This window comes from Bactrocera tryoni, chromosome 4 (genome assembly GCF_016617805.1).
Source record: "Bactrocera tryoni isolate S06 chromosome 4, CSIRO_BtryS06_freeze2, whole genome shotgun sequence".
NCBI lineage: Eukaryota > Metazoa > Arthropoda > Insecta > Diptera > Tephritidae > Bactrocera > Bactrocera tryoni.
The window spans coordinates 41,961,910-41,982,145 of NC_052502.1; the positions used below are offsets into that span (position 1 = coordinate 41,961,910).

The window sequence follows — 20,236 nt, forward strand, 5'->3', positions numbered from 1 at the left end:
GACGACGCATAACGCTTAAATAACATTCTTGACACGATCAAAACCTCTCCTAACTCTTTGTTCACAGAGTATTATTATAAAAAGACTCAAAATTATTTGCTTGCTAAAATGCCTCGATCTTCATAAATAAAAAAAATGTATATTCTTGTCTTGGAGGACACAAAGCAATAGCAATAACTTAACGCTGCACTCTAGTTAGAAAGAACGCAAAGGGATGTACCGACAATGCTCATCCTGAAAATTAGTTAGTGAAAAGAAATTGAGTGAGTATCATTAGTAGTCTGCTGAGTGATTGTTGCTCGACTACAGTTAACCAAAGTGTCCGAAAATTTGAACGTGTAAAATAAACCGACTGGGCTTCAGTCATTAGTAGAAATTATCCTACCTATCTTGGAGTAGGTGAAACAAACAATAAACAATAGCAGTGTTCGATTCGCCAGTTCTCTGCTCGCTTTCTTGCGCGAATAGAATAATTTCTCTATCAAAGAGAGAAATGCAACACAGTTGTGCATGCCTCAGAGGACATGTAAGCATAGGGTTACAGCTCATGTGCTGCCAAATTGTTTAAAAAGCTGGCATAGTTTGTTCGATTCACTGCTTTCCAACGCTTAACGAATTGGAGATAGCTCGTAATATTAGCTATCGATTGGAGAACTAAATCAGAGCTATGCCAAATTTTAGGACAATGATTTTTCAGCCCACGTAGTAAACAAACTTCCAAATGATCAAATAAACGTTTGAAAAAGGATACTCTGATTTTCAACGGAATATGGAATATTAAACTGATATTTATAAAACCAAATCTAAAAACGGTCTTTAAGGGGGGGGCCTGCTTTAGAAGCTTCAAAAAATCGATTTTTTTTTTGCCTGAATTTCTTTAAAAATAATCTAAGAATGTGTTCCTTAAGTTTTAGATGGGAATTCGAAATATTGTCGAAGCTAGAAGGGAAATAGTGATCGAGCGTCTAGCAGATATATGTATGAGCGATTGGGCAGAAAGCGAAAACTTTGACGCGCGATTTGTCGGTTTTTCATTTTTACGATTTTTCGTGTAAAAAAAAACTTAACGTCGTATGGAAATGGGGCAAAATTTATTATCTTTGGCATTAAATTATCTTCTATTTAAACTAAAAAAAACTAAGAAAAGTCTAGTTTGAATATATTTTTAAACAACATAAAGTTAAATTTCTTTGGTCAAAAACCACTTTTTTTAAATTTTTTTAAAAATTTGTAAAATATTACACTTATTTTTGGAATTTTTTTAGTTTAACTAGAAAATAAATTATTAAAAAATATGAATTCTCTTTAATTTTTCGTTTCCAATAGATATTGCGACCTGCTTCCTGCCCGCCGTCCGACAAATGCACATGCGAGATGCATCGGGCAATTGCTTACCAAAGGCAGAATATCAAAGATTTCGTATCCAAAAAATTTGCGACTGATGCTTAAATATATAAAAATAAACCTTAGTACTTTCGCTTTAATCAATAAATTCTTTCCCTCCCAAAAAAATCCTCAAAAAAATCGATTTTTTGAAGCCTCTAAAGCAGGCTCCCCCTTAAGGAACAATAATTTAGAGTTTAGATATTAAAACAAGGGAAAATATAAAGTCGATGGTAAAGTATATTCTAAAAGCCAACTGCTTTTATCGGCTATAACTAGTCTTCGAGCGCTTTTCAGACCTGAATTATTTCCTACATGGTCTTAATCCAAAATGAGTAGGACGCTGACAACACAGGATTAGTCAATGTTTACCGCGTAAATCAGTAAAGTTTTTTGGGTAAAATCTTACATAGGTAATTTAAGTTGAAAGCTCTGCGTTGTCTAAGTGACAAAATAGCTGCTTACAAAAATCAAACAGTGCAAGGTAGAGACAATTTTTATTCGGTTATGTATGTAATTATCGCGGATACCAATGCGTGCATACTAAAAAAAGCGCACAGGGTGTAAGGGCCACCCAATGCAGGCGCCAAAGTTTTGACATGCGTTAATTTAAAAACATCTGCTGATGAAAATTTAACAATGAAAGCTATTTTGTGAAGTGAGTTGTATGTTCGCGCGCATTTACAGACACAAAACAGTGAGCGCCGCGATCCACGTAATCGTCGAAAACACGTTCGAGTCCTCCAAAGTATTGTAATGTTGAGCTTAACGCAATTTTTTTCATTTTCGTTGATTTTTTCATTTTCATAAATTTTTTTCATAGTGAACACGAAATAAGTTAAGCAATAAAACGCGGTGGGAGCTTTTGCTGCATAAACCACAATTGCCAGTGAAAAAATACTTGTGTTATTGTTATTGTTCGTTATTTCCTTTAATTTTCACCAACGCATTTTCGAAGCGCTGCTGTACAGCATTGAGATGTACAATGTGCGACAAAAACTGCAAATACAACACAAACAAAACCAGACGGTGCACCAACGGTGGCAAGAGCAACAACACCATCAGCAGCTGCACATGGATGTTTAATCTTGTGGCGGTTGCCTTATTAATCCAACATGTCGCCTGCGCTGCAACAGCTATCGAGGCGACAACACCGGCAACACGGGCGTTGTCAAAGGCGCTCACCGATTCCCTACCATCCGCATTTGTACCCACAGCCCAGCTGTTGAGGCGCCATGGCGATAACGGTAGCAGTAGCAGCAACAAAAACTCACCCACACAGGCTGATTCCGGGAGCCGCGCTACGAGCCGCCACCTCAGCGCCATTGAGTCCAACGCCGGCGGTGTCAGCAGTATCGTTGCCGGCGACGATGGTGTGGATTTCGCTGCCTATGCAAATGGTGAGTCTCATGCAAAGCCATATACATATACATACATACATGCAAAGTGCAAACAAAATCACATATATAGTACACAAGCAAAAGGGTAGTTGCAAACCGTGCATTTTCACTGGATTTTTGGTGAAACTCTTTGTGAATTTTACACTCCCTCGTCTTACACGTCCGCCAGCCTGCGCACACACTTGTGAACACTTGCACTTTGGAAAAGTGCTCACAATAGCCAAGGTTGCGAGAAGAAAGTGCCAAAAATATGTGCGTGTGTGTATTTGGCGCGTTTTCGTTTTACAAATGTGAGCATTTATGGTGTAGCTATAAATTTTTGAATGGCTTTGTTAGCTTTTGCAGCTGCAAAGTTCGCCGATTTAAAGGAATTTATTACGGCAAGCGTGTGAATTTATTTGCCAGTGTAAAAAGTAAAAAAAAAACGGGACACAACGTAAGAATACAGTTAAAGATTTATGCAATAAGTAGAGTTTTTTTGTTGACTAACTGCCATTGTGGCGGCGACTCAGTACAGTTAACAATTCTCTCGCTTTGAATAGAGGTTGGCGCTTTTTATTTCAAACAGCCGGTAAGCGCCCTGCTTTTTCTTTCCGCTCCATAGGGTACTCATTCCTTAGTTCGAAAGTTCGCACATCGGAAGCGCTACTGTACATATTATTATATTTATTTTGCTGTTCCAAAAAGCTTACGAAAACCAAACGTGGATGTAGCGATACCTAGATGAGTTGGTGCTGCAAACGCCTGCAAAATGGTAATATTCGAAAAGGCATAAAGTGCAAAGTGTTCGTAGGTAAAACTGCATTTTGGTAAACCAATTGATGAAAATTAAATGGTTAAATAACGGCTTAAGGAATAGTAACTTTGGGTACCTGTAGAGTGGACGCTGAAAGCCGAGCCGCAAAGCTGACGGATGCGAGAAATAAACGTCAAAACTGTGGGCGTACTTTTTCATACGAAATCGTACAGGCAGTGTAGAGAGAAAGCTGACCAAAGCCGAGCGTACTCGTAAATCTGATCAAGGCGAGAAAATGGTTTTGAAGCTTTCTTGGGCGCCGACCCGCGTACTCGGCGGTACCTAAAATGTGTCAGCACTGATCGAAATCAGCTTTGCGCTCGGCTCGGCTTCCATCCTCCACTCTGTATCCTTAACTATGAATTTATAAAGTATTGATGGATTATTTAAAAATCCACTTTTATATAAAATCTCATACCTTATTCGACGCAGTCCTGCCATAGAGCGTTCTTAATAATAAACAAAGAATATATCAAGCCAATTTGATTCCCAACGCTTAAGAGATCTTACAATCTGTGGTGCAAATAGTATCTGCTCTCTCTCTCTTAAAATCTTTTAACAAAATAACTTTGCAATTCTTCTTAAACCGATATTCTTTGCACTTGACAAACTCAACATCTTGCTAATTTGTCAAGATTGACAATTGATGAAATGAAACATTTGCTTTACATACTTTTTTATTCCTGCATTTGTTAAGGCGACTTTGGAGAATGTTTCCAGTGCCTGGCCCGATCCTGTTTAAATATGTAAATTTTTTTTTAATTACAAATTTGATTGCAAAAAACACTGAAATAAATTAAAAATCCCACAATCTAGAAGAATCCATTAAATTAAGCAATTAGCGTTTCGTTATTCACCACACGTGTGGGGAAAGACCTGCGTTATGAAGCTTCCAGTTTGCCACAGAATAACAAAAAGCTGATGACACGTTAAAATATTGATAGGTTAGGTTAAGTTAATCTGTTAGGCCAATAAGCCACGCATGAATCAGTTTTGGACCCTTGCGAAACCAGCTGGAGTTCGGTTGCTAGGTCTAAGAGGAGTAGTCATCTTTTAGGATGCCTGTGCTTGACGTGAATTTCAACAGATAGCTCGTTCCGTCGGGTTTTGCTTTTCTTCACCATGCTTTTGCCGAGATTATCGTTTAGACAATGCATGGGTTTCCCAATGTTGATCACGTTTTCAGCTGGTATCTCGCCCACTATTTGATTGCCCTCGATGCCTTTGTGGCCTGGAAACCAGTAGAAGATAAGTAACTTACTTCTTGCAAGACTTTCCACTGCTGCCCTGCTTTCCAAGTCACTTCTGGTCGATATACGGTACGACGTTACTGTCTTAATTGCTGCTTGGCTGTCTACTTTGATGCCGACTCTGGAATTGCCTGAAATTAGAGGCCAGCTCCGCGGCTTCTGCAATATCAAAGACCTGAGTTTGTAATATACTGCAGTGGTCTGGCAACTTAAAAGGTTGCCTTAAGCCTAACGCTGGACAGTATATTCCCGCACCAATTCCATCGTCCATTTTCGAGCCAAACGTATGGATGTTTAGAGTGTTGCGCGAAGCTTTAAACCTTCTTTCTCAGTTGTAAAATGGGATCATGTAGCCCGTGCTTGCCCAACTTGCCCTGTAGGCAGTAATCGTTCCATTAGTTTTCAGCGAAGACGTTTATACCTAGGTAGCAGGTATAGTACCAGTTCAAGAGCCATTGTTGGCGTTGTTCTTAAAGCTCCCGTTATGCACAGCTCAGCGAGCCTCTGAACCCTTTCCATTGGCTTCCGATAGGAGAATTTCCGTACGCCTTTCCACCATACTATTGCACTTCGAATTGGTTTTACAGCAGCTGTGTAGCACCAGTGCATGAGAGAGCGAGAGAACCCCCAGGTTGTGCCGAGAATCTGCCTGCACGTATATAAAGTCCTGCTAACTTTTCTCACTCCCCTTTCCACGTTGTGCTTGCACTGCTGTTGGCTGTCTATCCCTAGGTACTTGGTGCGTCCTTTGAGAGAGAGTTGTGTCCAATTTATCTAAAGGAACCTCCATAGAGGACTTTTGTGCTTTCTTGTGAACACAAAAAGATCCATTTTCTCTGGGCTTAACTCCAGACCTGGTGGTCATAAGTCGTAGTCCCAACAATTTGAGCTTACAGTTTTCTCTAGTTTCCCTAAAAAAATATAATTCAATGGGATTATTTAGTAAGAAGGAATCAATAGAAATTTTCGGCAGCTTAGAAAAGTTAATTGAGGTTTGCACGGCGACCTGCGCTGCTCTGGGCTTTCGTCAAGCCTCAATACTCTTATAAATGCAAGGCTATCCGAAGATTTTACTACTTTCTATAAAGAAGTTCATATTATGCAAATGTCTCCTGCGTTGAATTCAATTTTGAACAAGTGTTTAGACCTTATCGACCTGAAAGCCACAGTTAAATGTTCTCTGTCGTCTGGCAGCTCATTTCCGGCATTCACTTTCCGATCTGTTACCCGAATTATGCGAACCCAGTTGCAGGTTGAATGAATAAATATTATTTTACATCTAGAAATGGTTAAATTTTTGACAACTCTGAGGCCATAGTTCGATGCCGGATAGTTTTAGCTTTACGTTGATAATCGCGATTAATTATTTTATTTCAATATTAGTATGCCGCTTGTAATAAATTCATAAAACTGCTTAAGTATTACTTTGCTTTTATTCTTTAATCCGTTTGGAAGATTAATAGTTGAAGCAACAACTCAATCCGTGCGTCGAATTCGTGATTGCATTTGCATGAGGGAGGCATATGAAAATTAGCTCAGGACAAGGCAACGCAAAGTGGCGTGAAAATATCCATCTCATGCACCCATTCGTGCCATGAAAACGAGCAGCCACATTGTGTTTCTGTAACTGCAATGCGGGTATTATTTGCGATCTGACTGCGACCTGAAATTATCGCCACTCAATTTGCATATTGACAACTGCTAATTCAATTTCAGCGCAAACTGCTGGACGCATATAAAAACCTCCGCACATTGCAATTTGAAAACAAATGCGCTGGCGACAATGGCAAATGTGTGGCCAACAGAGCGTATACGCAACCTGCGCGTACAAATCAAATCAATTATATTTGCACATACATACAATATGTATACATAAACAGGGAGATGCGCAGTTTGAGATGCTCATCAATATTGAGCACTCCCGTTGCAGCGTGGAATGTGGCAGATATTCTAATTAGTATAATTTTGTTTACTTTTGTCGAAAGATGCAAATATTGCAGCACTGATGAAGTGCAGGCGTGTACTTAAATTCCATCCAAGAAAATTGAAATCACGGGCTTAGGTGAGAACCGAGCTTAGGCTTAAGTTCTAATGCACTGCTTCATCACAAACATTGCTGAACCAAAAACTTTTAATAATTCAGGCGAGTCATCTTTGCGGTTTACTCGTATACCTATACGAATGGCGTTGGATTAGCGCCGTGTGACAGTGACCTCAAAATGCAAAACACCAAATCAGACGAAGCTAAAAGCATGCGTATATGTGCGCATGGCTAGGCGAAATAAAAGCTTAACCAAACACGAATTCGATGCCATCAGTGGTCTTAACACTTATTTTAAGTGCATTGTTACCTTCGCCCGGCTGAACAACAAAATCCGCCAACACACAGTGTTTCGATTAGCAGGCATAATCTAAAATTGGATTACTAGTTTAAAGTGCCCCATTTGGAAGCGAATTTTACCCAGTGTTAGGAGTTTGATAAAATTGGCGCCTGAAGAAATAAACGGTATTAGAGTTTCTCATAAAGAATTCGCCAAAAATAACATCTGTTAACTAGAATAAAGCATAAAATAAAAAAAAGATGTGAAATTCATTAGAGAATTCATAGGAAAAGCAAATATCGACACAAAACATTGGAGAGCCAGGAAGAGGAAGAAAATACGTGACATCTAAACGTGGGTTCTCTTTTTAAAAAGAAACCATTGCTCAATCTAAGAGTAGCTAAACAAATTTTGTTTAATAAGGATTGTATATATCCCTAAAAATAATACGGGACGAACTTCATCTGCTGTATTAAGGGTATCTACATACTCTCTTATACCAAATCAACTTATATGCAGTTAGAAGTCTACAAAAAAAGAGAACTTTCCATAATTTTTTCTGAGAAAACTTTTGAATTTATTGACCCAAGATTTATACACATATTATGGTATCTTTTAACTGTATTAGTAAAAATATTTACTTGGAAAGGAACTACAGCTAATCTCCGGGATCTTCTCTCAAAAAAGACATTTTGTGATGACCACTACATCTCTGAACTGGATGCTCTGTAATTATAAAACCAAACAGATTTCCTTAAAGTAATGTTAAATCTAGTAATTAATCGAAGGAATAACAAAATACCATTTTTTCACTAAATGTCGAAAAAACAAAATCGATGTTAGATCAAAATTTCGGCCTTAATTTGTTTTGAAAAAAAAAAAATATTTATCGGTGAGAAAAAATCTTCGATTAATTATTAAAAAATATATTTAGAAAGCTCATGTTAAAATAGCCGCTTTAAAGTCATGTTGTTTACCGACTTTGAAAACACCAATTCGATGAAAACGTGTTTATCGATATCGATGCCTTCTCCAGACAATCATGCCATGGGCACCCCAGATGCTTACAGCGTGGTCTTGCCAATGCGGGGCAAGTGGACATCCATTGTTTCCCTGCCCTGTTCTCGACATCTCCTTCAGTCTTCTCGATACCCAGTTTGTATTCCCATCCTATTCTTACCGTCTCTTCTATCGAGTACCGATAGGAATTTTGTGTACTGCCGATCTATCGTTTCATATATCGGTGAGAAAAATTCTTCGATTAATTGCTAAAAACTATATTTAAGAAGCTCATGTTAAAATTTGAGATTAAACGGTTTAGCTTTTTTCAAATAATGTTGGTAACCGACTTTGAAAACACCAATTTGAGAAAAAAGTGTTTAAAGCTTGGCCTTTTACTTCCAAGCGTCTTTTCAAATTTGCCTGTAACTTCGATAACATTGACCTGAACGATATGAAATTTTCTGTGTATTTATATATTAAGGGAATAAAATAAAACCGATTTTTTGAAAATTCTAACTTTATATAACCTTTTAACGTTTATACATATTATATTGCGTTTCTATTTAAACATTTTTGACAAAAGCATAACGCTCAAAGATATCGAACAGATAGATATAGCGACTGGAAGGCAACTAGTGTCAACCGTTAGTATGGTAAAAAGACAAGAACTTTCTTGAATAAAGCGTCTTCAAATTAAATTAGCTATCAATTTTTATTAAAGTCCATGCTTACTGTATGCTTTCCCACCAAATACTTGGTAGGTAAACACTGTGCGTCACTACGTTTACATATCGTCTAATATACACCACTATCACTCACCATTTATTTACGCAAACTAATGTGTTTACTTTTCACATCACATATTTAGTTTGTTGTTGTTTGTTTTTAGTGCTATGTAACACTGCCGAACTCTTCCAATACATGCACATACAGGTAGCACATATATTACTGTAACGAGGGATATGTTTCCATGTTGACACCATCGGTTACTGGGCACAGACTCACCATTCTGCCACTGGAAATCTACACGATTTGAAAACCTTCATTGACTTACCTTAATTATATGTAGTGGTTTGTTTGTATTTAACGCAAATCATTAAATAAATTTTGTGGGTACAATTATCTTAACGCTACTGGCAAAGAAATGTTATCCGATAGATATCGGGATTTCGAAAAGGATTGCCATTCATGCTAGCAACTTTGTGGTTTTCAATAAATAGTTGTTATCATCATTATGGTCGTTAGAGAACTGTACAAATAATAACAACTAATTACAAAGACACATGAGACTGTATGTAAATATGTATATATCCATAAGTCTTATGAGTCGACGATCGAAATAATATATGAAGAAGTATTATTTGCTAACATTTTTTAAAAATGATTATACCCGATTTTTTTGAGAAACACAACGATACTACTTAGTTTAGAAAGGGTTCAACTCTGTATGCATGTACACATTTCCATATCATCAGCATTGATTATACTACTGTGATCAAAAAAGCAATGCGATTTTGTTTATAAAATGTAAATTCTTTATTTATTTTGCCAAATTACAAAATCATCTTCGTATTGTTTTTTTGAGTTTTATGAATAGCCAGAAGTCGCAAAGACAACAATATCAGCAGGGTCTCTTATTGTCAAACGACGATTTTGAAGCATCAAATCTCTGATTTTTTGAACGTGGTGCTCGTCCAGAGCGCTTGGCAAATGTTACCAACAGTCCCACCAATCAAGAAAAAAAATTTAAAAAATACATGACTTTCTGAAGTCCGGGAGTTTTAAAAGCCACTTTCATCATGCTTTCTGATCGCAGTAGTGCGTAACCACATCTGTTGATATTTGAATATAATAATAACTGTTTATTGAAATACGCAAATATTTAAGTTACTCGCAATGGGTTCTAAGCTCATATTTGCCTACTATTATATTCGCTAAGGTATTTACTTAGGGTTATAATACACATTATTTACTCAACAAGTTTTTTCTGACATATTTATTTACATAACTGAGCAAATTACGAAAAAATAGTATGTTTTGTGAGTAAGATTTTGAATTTTTTTTGGTATATGTTAATAAATATATATTATTTGTAACTATAAACCATTTAAGTGGGATAAATATAAATAAGTTAAGATGTATGGGCGCAGCCGAACAATATACGCTCAAAAGGCGTGCAAAGGAAGAAGTAAGAAATTATTTCATATGAGTGAAGTATTTCAAATATCATTTTCACTTAATGACATTTCACACATTAACTGATATAAACGTTATGAAACCTATCGGAAATTTGGTATGTTAAACCCAAGAAAATACTTGCACCAAATTTTAAAAATACTTCAAACTATGTTCGATTTATTTGGCATAAAGTCAACGAGACTGGAATAACGATAATCATTGCGTTTAGTATATGGGGCTGAGGCAATTCATTTGCCGATTTCTCTCAACATTTTCGGCACAAAACTATGGTGTAGTTATATTTTGCCCACCATATACAGTATAAAGTCAACCAAGAGTTTGAGATTTTTATGCTAGGAGAAGTAGTGACTGAATCTCATTGAAAGAGCAATTGAAAAACGCCCATAGATGGCACTATATCCATATCATTCTCAGTTAATCCTTATATTCAAAAAGCATGTGTTCAAATCTGACAGGTCACGGATCATTAGTTTGCATTTTTTGGACGGCGATGATGTTAACCTTTACTCTTACGAGGCAGCTGGGCAGCGGCACCTTCCCAATTAAAAGACCGGACATTCCAGGTGCATGCCCTTAATCGTGTTAAGGATACACGTCTGCAGGGATCGTCATCAAATGGGAGGTCTCTTATTCGAAGCTATTTTCTTATTTTCATTGCTGGGGTTTTTTACGTGGCGGGTCCCAAACCCAGCTTACAACCCTGGGGAGGGAATGTGTCCCCTTCTCAATTTAGCTCGCCTTTAAATGGATGTTTTTTGGCTACCCAGAAGATACTTGGTCTAAGACCGGAAGAAAAATATAAATACACGGAAGTCGTGAGTTGCTTGAGTCATATGTAAAAGAATCGTTTCTGGAGCCCAGAGAACTTTCCTCACTTCCATGAAATTCTACACATGACTCCATCCACTAATGAGTAAATCACGCCACTTCAATTTCATAGAGATTACTTACATATTGGGTGACAACCAGACATACCATTATCAGGAATATTTCGGTCAAATTCAACTATAGATACAAATATTCGGTATCTAAGAGCTTGAACAGTTTTGGCTAATTGAAATTGAACTTAGCCCATTTTAACTTGTTCTTAATAATCAAGTTAGATTTTTGGAATACATATAAGTGATATGAATAATTTTTAACAGTTATAAACTTATTTTTAAGACAAAATGGTCTAAAAATGGGGGTAGAATTGGGTATTTGCCTTGGGCGGTAAATGGTCTCACGCCCTGGCTTTTGTCACTCTGAGTCCCCGTAACAAACTCGCTTTCAAGTTTAATTGTCGACTGAGTTATTAAATTTACCATTAACGGCCTTTAGTTTATGTGGCACATATTTGTAATATCGCGGTCTGATGAAGATCACAAGAAATCAATTCTTCTCATCATTTTAATAATTTTGTTATATGTAACTCTACATCTGCCTCAAATAGTTTTATTTGTAACCGTTAGGTAACATAACGGGAATTAGAGCACGATTAAATCGATAATAAAATGCTCCCCAATTAGTTTACTATATTCTTGCTATGCCTTACGGGCAGACCGAACACAAATTTGTAACCACATATTAGCAAATTAATTACGGTTGTTTTTCCACATTTTTCTAAAACCCAGTTTTAATTAAATTAATTTCAATCGACCCAATTAAACAAATAATTGAATTACAAAATTGCTAAGAGCACGTTTTGCTGCCTCGGCTTCTGGAAGTTGATGCAAGCGATACCAACTCACTAACCAACCGGGAATGTTTGCTTGTATTTGCATATACTTATGTATGTGTGCGAATACGCGAGCAACATTAAGCTATTGTAGGTACATATACATATACATATAAGTTTGAGTGTACTATAGTTACTTAAGACACGCGTACTCTTCGTTTTAACAAGGACGTCTACGAAAATAAAATGAAATAAAATGAGGTGAAAGTATGTCAAGCTAACAAAGGCAAGACCGGTCAAGAAAACGAATATTTAGACATACTCATCTACATGCATACAAACGTACAGGCGCGCTTATGTACAAGTGCAAAGATAGTCACTCAACTTCGTCTACATTGATACCCAAAGTGCGGAAGTAGTGTGAATAGGCGGAGATAATGCACGTTCAACCAACTTTCCTTCTGTGTGAGTATTTGTAAATATGTATGTATTTAGCTTATTTAAAGGCCTTATGACACCATAATAGAGTGCAAAATGTCATTGTTGGCTTAAGTCGTTAAGGAATACATTGCGACATTTATGTATACACACAAATATATAAATGTATAGTACATGTATATTCGCATAATGATTCTGGCTTATGTACATGCGTATTTTGATGGCATTGTGCTTAAGCATAAAGAAACGTCGACAACTTAAAGAGTAAATACATATGTACATGTATATGCTAGCAAGGTAATTGCTTCATTGTGTTTTAGGAAAAAAAAATATATATATAAATATGTTTATGTATATGTAGGTATAATACATGTAGATAAAGAAAACTTGCTTCAGCAGGCGTCAGAAATACAGCGTTGTTGGAACAGATTTGAATTTTAAGAAATTCTAAAATTCTTTATTAACAAATAATGTAAAAAATTACTTTTATAATTAAAAAATCAATTTCCAGCAGTTTGTGGTGATTTCAAGGCGAATGCAATGTAACAATACTAAAGAATAACTTATTGTCTTGCCCTGTATATATAGTATCAGCAAATTTTTATGCTTTAAATCTTCTTCTTCTTAATTGGCGTAGACACCGCTTACGCGATTATAGCCGAGTTAACAACAGCGCGCCAGTCGTTTCTCCTTTTCGCTACGTGGCGCCAATTCTATATTCCAAGCGCAGCCAGGTCCTTCTCCACTTGGTCCTTCCAACGGAGTGGAGGTCTTCCTCTTCCTCTGCTTCCCCCGGCGCGTACAGCGTCGAATACTTTCAGAGCTGGAGTGTTTTCGTCCATTCGGACAACATGACCTAGCCAGCGTAGCCACTGTCTTTTAATTCGCTGAACTATGTCAATGTCGTCATATATCTCGTACAGCTCATCGTTCCATCGAATGCGATATTCGCCGTGGCCAACGCGCAAAGGACCATAAATCTTTCGCAGAACTTTTCTCACGAAAACTCTCAACGTCGACCATCAGTTGTTGACATCGTCCAAGCCTCTGCACCATAGAGCAGGACGGGAATTATGAGTGACTTATAGAGTTTGGTTTTTGTTTGTCGAGAGAGGACTTTGCTTCTCAATTGCCTACTCAGTCCGAAGTAGCACCTGTTGGCAAGAGCAATCCTGCGTTGGATTTCCAGGCTGACATTGTTGGTGGTGTTAATACTGGTTCCTAAATAGACGAAATTATCTACAACTTCAAAGTTATGACTGTCAACAGTGACGTGAGTGCCAAGTCGCGAATGCGACGACTGTTTGTTTGATGACAGGAGATATTTCATCTTGCCCTCGTTCACTGCCAGACCCATTTGTTTTGCTTCCTTGTCTAGTCTGGAGAAAGCAGAACTAACGGCGCGGGTGTTAAGGCCGATGATATCAATATCATCAGCATACGCCAACAGCTGTACACTCTTATAAAAGATGGTACCTTCTCTACTAAGTTCTGCAGCTCGAACTATTTTCTCCAGAAGCAGGTTGAAAAAGGCACACGATAGGGAATCGCCTTGTCTGAAACCTCGTTTGGTATCGAACGGCTCGGAGAGGTCCTTCCCGATTCTGACGGAGCTCTTCGTGTTGCTCAGCGTCAGTTTACACAGCCGTATTAGTATTAACGAAATCGTATTAAAATTGTGTTTTTCATCCAAAAAAAACCTAAAAGGCCTTTTTAACTGAACTTGTGATTTTTTCTTGTGCCTAATAAAAGCCTTTTTAACTGAACTTGTGATTTTTCTTGTGCCTAATAAATATACACGGTTTATTCCTTCGTTGGAAAGCGAAAAAAGGTAGTTCTTATTGTGCACGGTGTTGAGCTTGTGGGTAAAGTGAATACACACCATTAATGCTTTTGTCGCTTTGACCAAAGTCAGGTCAACATGCCGCTTCCACCGCAAAGTGGAATTCAGCGTGAGACCAAGATATTTGGCCTTGTTGGTCATCTCTATCTCTCTATCCCCAAGTGTAAGGTTCCAGAGAACGGATAGGGACCTACGTGTCGTGAAAGGGACTACAGTCTTCTTCTAGGGGTTGATGTTCAACTCAGCCCCACTACACCACCATTTTGCCAAGCTTAAACCTCTTTGTATTAGGTCGCAGAGAGTGTCCTCAAATTTGCATCTGGCTATAATTACAATGTCGCTCGCATAGCATTGACAGCGAATCCCATTGTCGGTTAGCAGTGCTAAAAGGTCGTCCACGACAAGACTACATATCAGGGGGGATAGCACACCCCCCTGTGGGAAGCCCCTTGTTGTGCCAAGACGAATTCTTGTATCTTCTACTGTGGTTTCAGCAATTCTGGTGCGCAGTACGGCCTCCATCCATTTGCGCACTGGTTCTGCACATTCCTTTTCTCCAGTACCCTGGCTACACTCCTGTGAGACGAGTTGTCAAAAACACCTTCGATGTCAAGGTAGGCGCAAAGCATCACTTCCCTTCTCCAGCGAACTCTCTATCTCAGAGATTAACTGGTACAGATCAGTATTGGTCGATCTGCCTGCGCTGTATGCATGCTGAGCTACATGCAGGAGTGCAATTTTCAGCGCCTTCGACCTCATTTCATGATCTACGAACTTTTCCATAGTTTTTAGTAAGAAAGAAGTTAGACCAATTGGGCTGAAGGATTTAGTCAGTGAATAGTCCTTCCTTCCTACTTTGGGTATGAAGAAAACCTTCGGGGTCCTTCATAATTCAGCGATGTACGCCATTGTGAGGCTATCCCTCATCAGCCGAACAAGGTAGGGCTCTCCAGAACCTGTTCTCCCTGTTGTAAAAGCCCTGGGAAGATGCCATCCACTCCCGGAGACCTGAATTTCTCAAACGAAGCCATTGTCCACTTGCTCGAATCCGCAGTATATAATTGCCTTGCGATTATCCATGGCCTGTGTTCGACCATTATGGCCTGTGTTCGACCACGGGTAGACTCTGGTCTTCCCGAATTGTTTCCGGGAAGTGCGCCCGTAAAAGCTTCGTAGCTCTTTTTACTGCGCTGGTCGTAAATGTCCCGTCGCTTCTTTTGATTGCTAGTACTATGTCGCGAGCTGCTTCTGGTGAGGGGGTGACATTTTCACGGAATCTTCTGGAGCTTGACTGCTTTGCAGATCTTATCACCTTATTATATAAGGGGAGGTTGCCCTATCTTTCCTTCCAGACTCCGGTGCGTTTCGCTTTATTATACATCCTCCGTACCTTTTTCCTAAGATCTGCAAGTTTTCTTGACCGCCTGTCTGTGGTCGCTTTTAGGGGGCAGCTGCAGTAATACGTATCTATGATTGACCCATTTAGCGCAGACAAACTGCTCTCCATTCCTGGGTTTGTAACTTCATTGTCAGTCTGCCCCTCCCTGCTCAAATTCTCACTTAGCACATCCCGGAAGGTATCCCAGTTTGCTTTCCGAGGGTTACGTCTAGGGACGAGTTTCCAGATCACTGTCTTTAGCGCGAGCCTTGTGATTCTATGATCTGACAAGGAGGGCTCCGTTGAAACCCTCCACTGTGAGACCAATCCGTTGGCAGGTTCATTGCTCAAGGTGATGTAAAGCCCCTCTCTGCTTATTGTAATGAAGGTGGGTTCACACCCCACATTCTCTATAGCTAAGTTACTGCTTAATGTATAATCTAAAAGAGACTCACCTCGTGCGTTACAGTCTGTACTGCCCCATTCCATGTGATAGGAGTTTGCATCACAACCAATGATTAGGGGCAGGATGTGCCTCCTGCAGTACGTCACTAGTCTATCCACAGACTTTGGGGGTGCTGTGGCTGCTTCCCCTGGAAAATAGGTTGATGCCAGGACGAAGTCTGTGCCTTCAAAGTTCCTGACTTTCACCGCCACCAGATCCTGCTTCAGGAACTCTGAAATGCAAAAGATGTCAATAGTGTTCCTGACTACTACACAAGTTCTAGGTCTCTCGCTAGAGAGATCCCAGATTATCTTGTTGAAATTTGTCTTGAGGGCTCTTACCTTTCCTCTGTAGACTCAAGGCTTTTGTATCAGCAGGATGCCCAGTTTATCCGAAGTGAACCCGCGGGAAAAATCAGAAATATAGTAAGCAGTTTTGTCGAATGTTTAATAATGAACATAAATTGTGGTAAATTGGAAGGATTTTTGCCGCCAAAAGAAGATTATCCCTTAGGGACATATCACATAGATCATGTTGGTCTGATGAAAACGACCGGAAAACAGTACAATTATATCCTAGTTGAGATCGACGCTTTTACAAGATTTTTGTGGCGACATTTTCGGCAACTCGCGTAGAATTATATCTGATAGGGGATCAGCGTTCACTTCACAACCTTTTAAAAGTTATTTCGATAGCAACAGTATTCGGCATCTATTCATTACGACGGGGGTACCAAGAGGAAACGGACAAGTGGAACGAATACATAGGGTAATAATACCAATATTAGCTAAGTTATCTCATCCGAATACATCACAGTTGTACAAGTATATCGAGAAGGTACAGCTATTTATAAATATTTCTCCAAACCGTAGTACAAAACAGGCCCCATTTAAGATTTTAACAGGTTGTGACATGCGGGTAAAAGAAGACTTTGCCTTAAACGAAATTTTAGAAAATGAAGCTGTTATGGAGTTAAACGATGGACTTGATTAGTTACGTGAAATAGCTAAAGAAAACATATAGAAAGTCAAGAATAAAATAAGTAGTCTTTTGATAGGAAACGAAAAAAGGCAATCGAATATAATAATAATGATTTGGTTGCAATCAGACGGACACAATTTGGAAACGAAATGAAGTTACGACCTAAATTCTTAGGACCATACAAAGTAACTAAACGATTGAAACACGGTTTGTATGAAGTAGAAAGGGTGGGAAATACTGAGGGACCTAAGACAACATCAACCGCTGTGGACTATATGAAAAATCGGTGCAGAGGCAGATTTTGGACAAAGGAGCGTAGCAGGATCGCGCAAGGCAGCGGGGCAAGTAGCCGCTGCCCTGTCAACGCAACCTTGACCGCAATGCTAGGTGGTGAAAGGGCAGTGCCTTCGGCCACTTACGCATGCACTGCGAAGCGGAAGAGCGGGCAAATCACGCCGCAGGAGCCCACCAGCTCTAAAAGACTGAAGGGCAGCAGCACGAAGACAGCCGGAAGCGAACTCTTCTCACCGGTTCCACTCGGGTGGAGGAGAGGCGCAGATATGCGCATGCTTAAAAGGCGAGGGAGTGAATACGCAGCGTCCTTCCTTGGGGTGAATTTCCCAGGAGGCATGTTGCAGGTGGACTGCAAGTACGAGACGTCCGCCAACTGGCTACGGGAGTTCGCCCCCAAGTTGGAAGGTTGGAAGGGTCCCGTCCTCTGCGCAACATAAAAAAGTCTTCGTGAGAATTGTTTTCCAGTATTTTGCGAATTGCCCGCGCCCATTCATTCTTTACCTGTTCCTCTCTTAATCTGCGCTGTAACGATTCGGCTACTAACATACACGCTAATCTACTTAAAGCATCGACATGCTTCATTTTAGATCCTGACCTATGTTCTATAGTATAATAAAATTCTTGCAAAAACATTTCCCATCGAGTAGCTAGTGGCGGAACATCTTCTTCCCTAATGTCATAGCAAATGCGTTGCAATCCGTTACAATTTTGAATTCGAGACCTAATAAATAATCTATCCATTTCTTAAATGCATTGACGATGGCGAGCACTTCAAGTTCATATGAATGATAGTTCTCTTCCGCTGAACTTGATTTCTGGCTCATGAATTGCACTTGATGATATGCTTCATCCTCTGCGCTCTTTTGCAACATTACCGCGCCATACCCGTGCTTTGATGCATCTGTATGAACTTCCGTTAATGCATTTGAGTTTTATAATTCTAAAACTGGAGGTCGTGATAGCGAAGATTTAAGTGGCTCGAAAGCAATCGCCTGCTCTCCCTCCCACTTAAAATGTTGATCTTTTCTCAGAAGATCTAATAATGGCTTAGCAACTAGCGCATAGTTTTGAATAAACCTCCGAAAGTATGATGTTAACTCTAAAAACTGTTGTATGACTTTCTTGTCTCTAGGTGGCTTAAAAGCTTTAACCGCTCTGGTTTTCTCATCCGACGGACGAATTGTGCTATCCCCCCAAAAAAATTACTTTACGCTTCAAAAAATTACACTTTTTCCACTTAATTTGTAGTGCAGCATCTGCTGCTACTGTAAGAACTTTCTTTAGTTTTATTAACCCCTGTTCCTCGTTCATAGATGGAATAATTAAATCATCCATATGAGTGACTACACTTTCCTCATCTTTTAGGTCTTTAACAATCGAATGGCTACATCTACAGAATACTGCTGGTGAATTTGAAATACCAAACGGCACAAATTTTAATTCAAATTGGCCTTCCATTGGTACTAACGATGTATATTTTCTGGAACTTCCTTCGACAGGAACATGCAAAAATCCGTTAGCCAAATCTAATGTGGTAAAAACTTTATATACCTGGAGCTTCTCAACTACGTCGTCAATTAATGTCATTGGAAAATTATCGCGCAAAATTTTCTCATATAATTTGCGATAATGACAAAACAACCGCTTTGATTTTTCTTTTTTAGACACAAGACGCGTAATCGGACACACGTGGAGTAATAATATCTTCATCTAGCCATTGCTTTACTTGAACATCTACGATTATTTGATCTTGAAATGATACACGCCTAGGTAGCTGATGCACCGATACATCGTAATTTAAATCAATTTTTATTTCCACCGGGGAAGATTTTATTCTTTTTGGCTCATATTGAGCAATCAGTTTTTCCACTTCTAATGTTTTACCTTTCGAACTATCTAACGTCACCAATTCTGAATTATCGATTCCGCCCTCGTTTATCTTTGTTTGGCTTAACTTTAAGATTAAGTTTTTCGCCTGTATCTACCTTTATCAAACACAACTGCCTGTATCAACCAATGAAGGAAAAATTACGTTCCCTACCTTTACCATTTTAAACTTTAGTCCAAAATCTGCCTCTGAAGGTTTGAATAATACTTCAGTAATTGTATTTAAATTAACTCTTCCGTTTCTCGTTTGAACTGTCGGACATTCTTTGCATATATGGCCGACTTTGTTGAACTTGTAAAATCTAATTTGTTGGTTTGTGCAATTCCTTGCTATATGCGAAGTTTCGCCACATTTGAAAAATGCGCGGTTTACAATTGAACGTTGAATATTTTCTTTCCTATCTTCCTTGATACTGATTCTATTTGCAACTTCGACCTTTGGTGTATATTTAACGGTTCCTTCAAAGCCTATGTGCCTCAACTGATGAAAATGATATTTCGAATTCATCAATTAAAGCTTGTTTTTAAGAAATCCAATCACAACTATCGGTTTGGCTTCGAATAAATGTCCTAGTTGCTCCTCTGAGAAGCTGTTTTGCATAAATAAATTTGTGAATTTCAGACCAGCCCACTATATATATACCTCGCTCTCGCTTTCATCGTCATCGTTAAGAAGAACGTAGTGTGTCAGAAGTCTGCCTCGTAACTCCTTCTGCTGCGCAACCGTTTCGCTGGACATCTCGTTTGCCGACACGGACTAACTGCAACTTGTTTGTTGTACATGTACCGTAACGTCGCTGCTTGCTTGCTATGCTTCTGCACTTCTATTAAAACCCAAGTACTAAAACTGCATTTCACCTGTACCTCCAGCTTATGTGTTTTATGCACCTCCAAACTTAGATTTGTCTCGCTGCTCCACTGTACTGTCTACCGGGGTCTCGATCTGGTGCCGAATGCTGCTG

General features: G+C 39.0%; 1 protein-coding gene across 7 annotated transcripts in view; it reads left to right on the forward strand.

The window, feature by feature from the left end:
• Nucleotides 1-20,236, forward strand: part of LOC120773776 — a 179,904-nt gene that overhangs the window by 1,386 nt on the left and 158,282 nt on the right. For 5 of the 7 annotated variants that reach the window (XR_005705188.1, XR_005705189.1, XM_040102861.1 and 2 more), the window contains exon 2: nt 2,207-2,783. Coding sequence is in view for 5 of the 7 variants with exons in the window: in XM_040102861.1 (XP_039958795.1) it covers nt 2,369-2,783 (415 nt within the window). In the remaining 2 variants the exon portion in view is untranslated. Of the gene's footprint in view, nt 1-2,196; nt 2,784-20,236 lie in introns of those variants that run through there. The other 2 variants (XM_040102864.1, XM_040102863.1) reach the window with 2 other exon arrangements.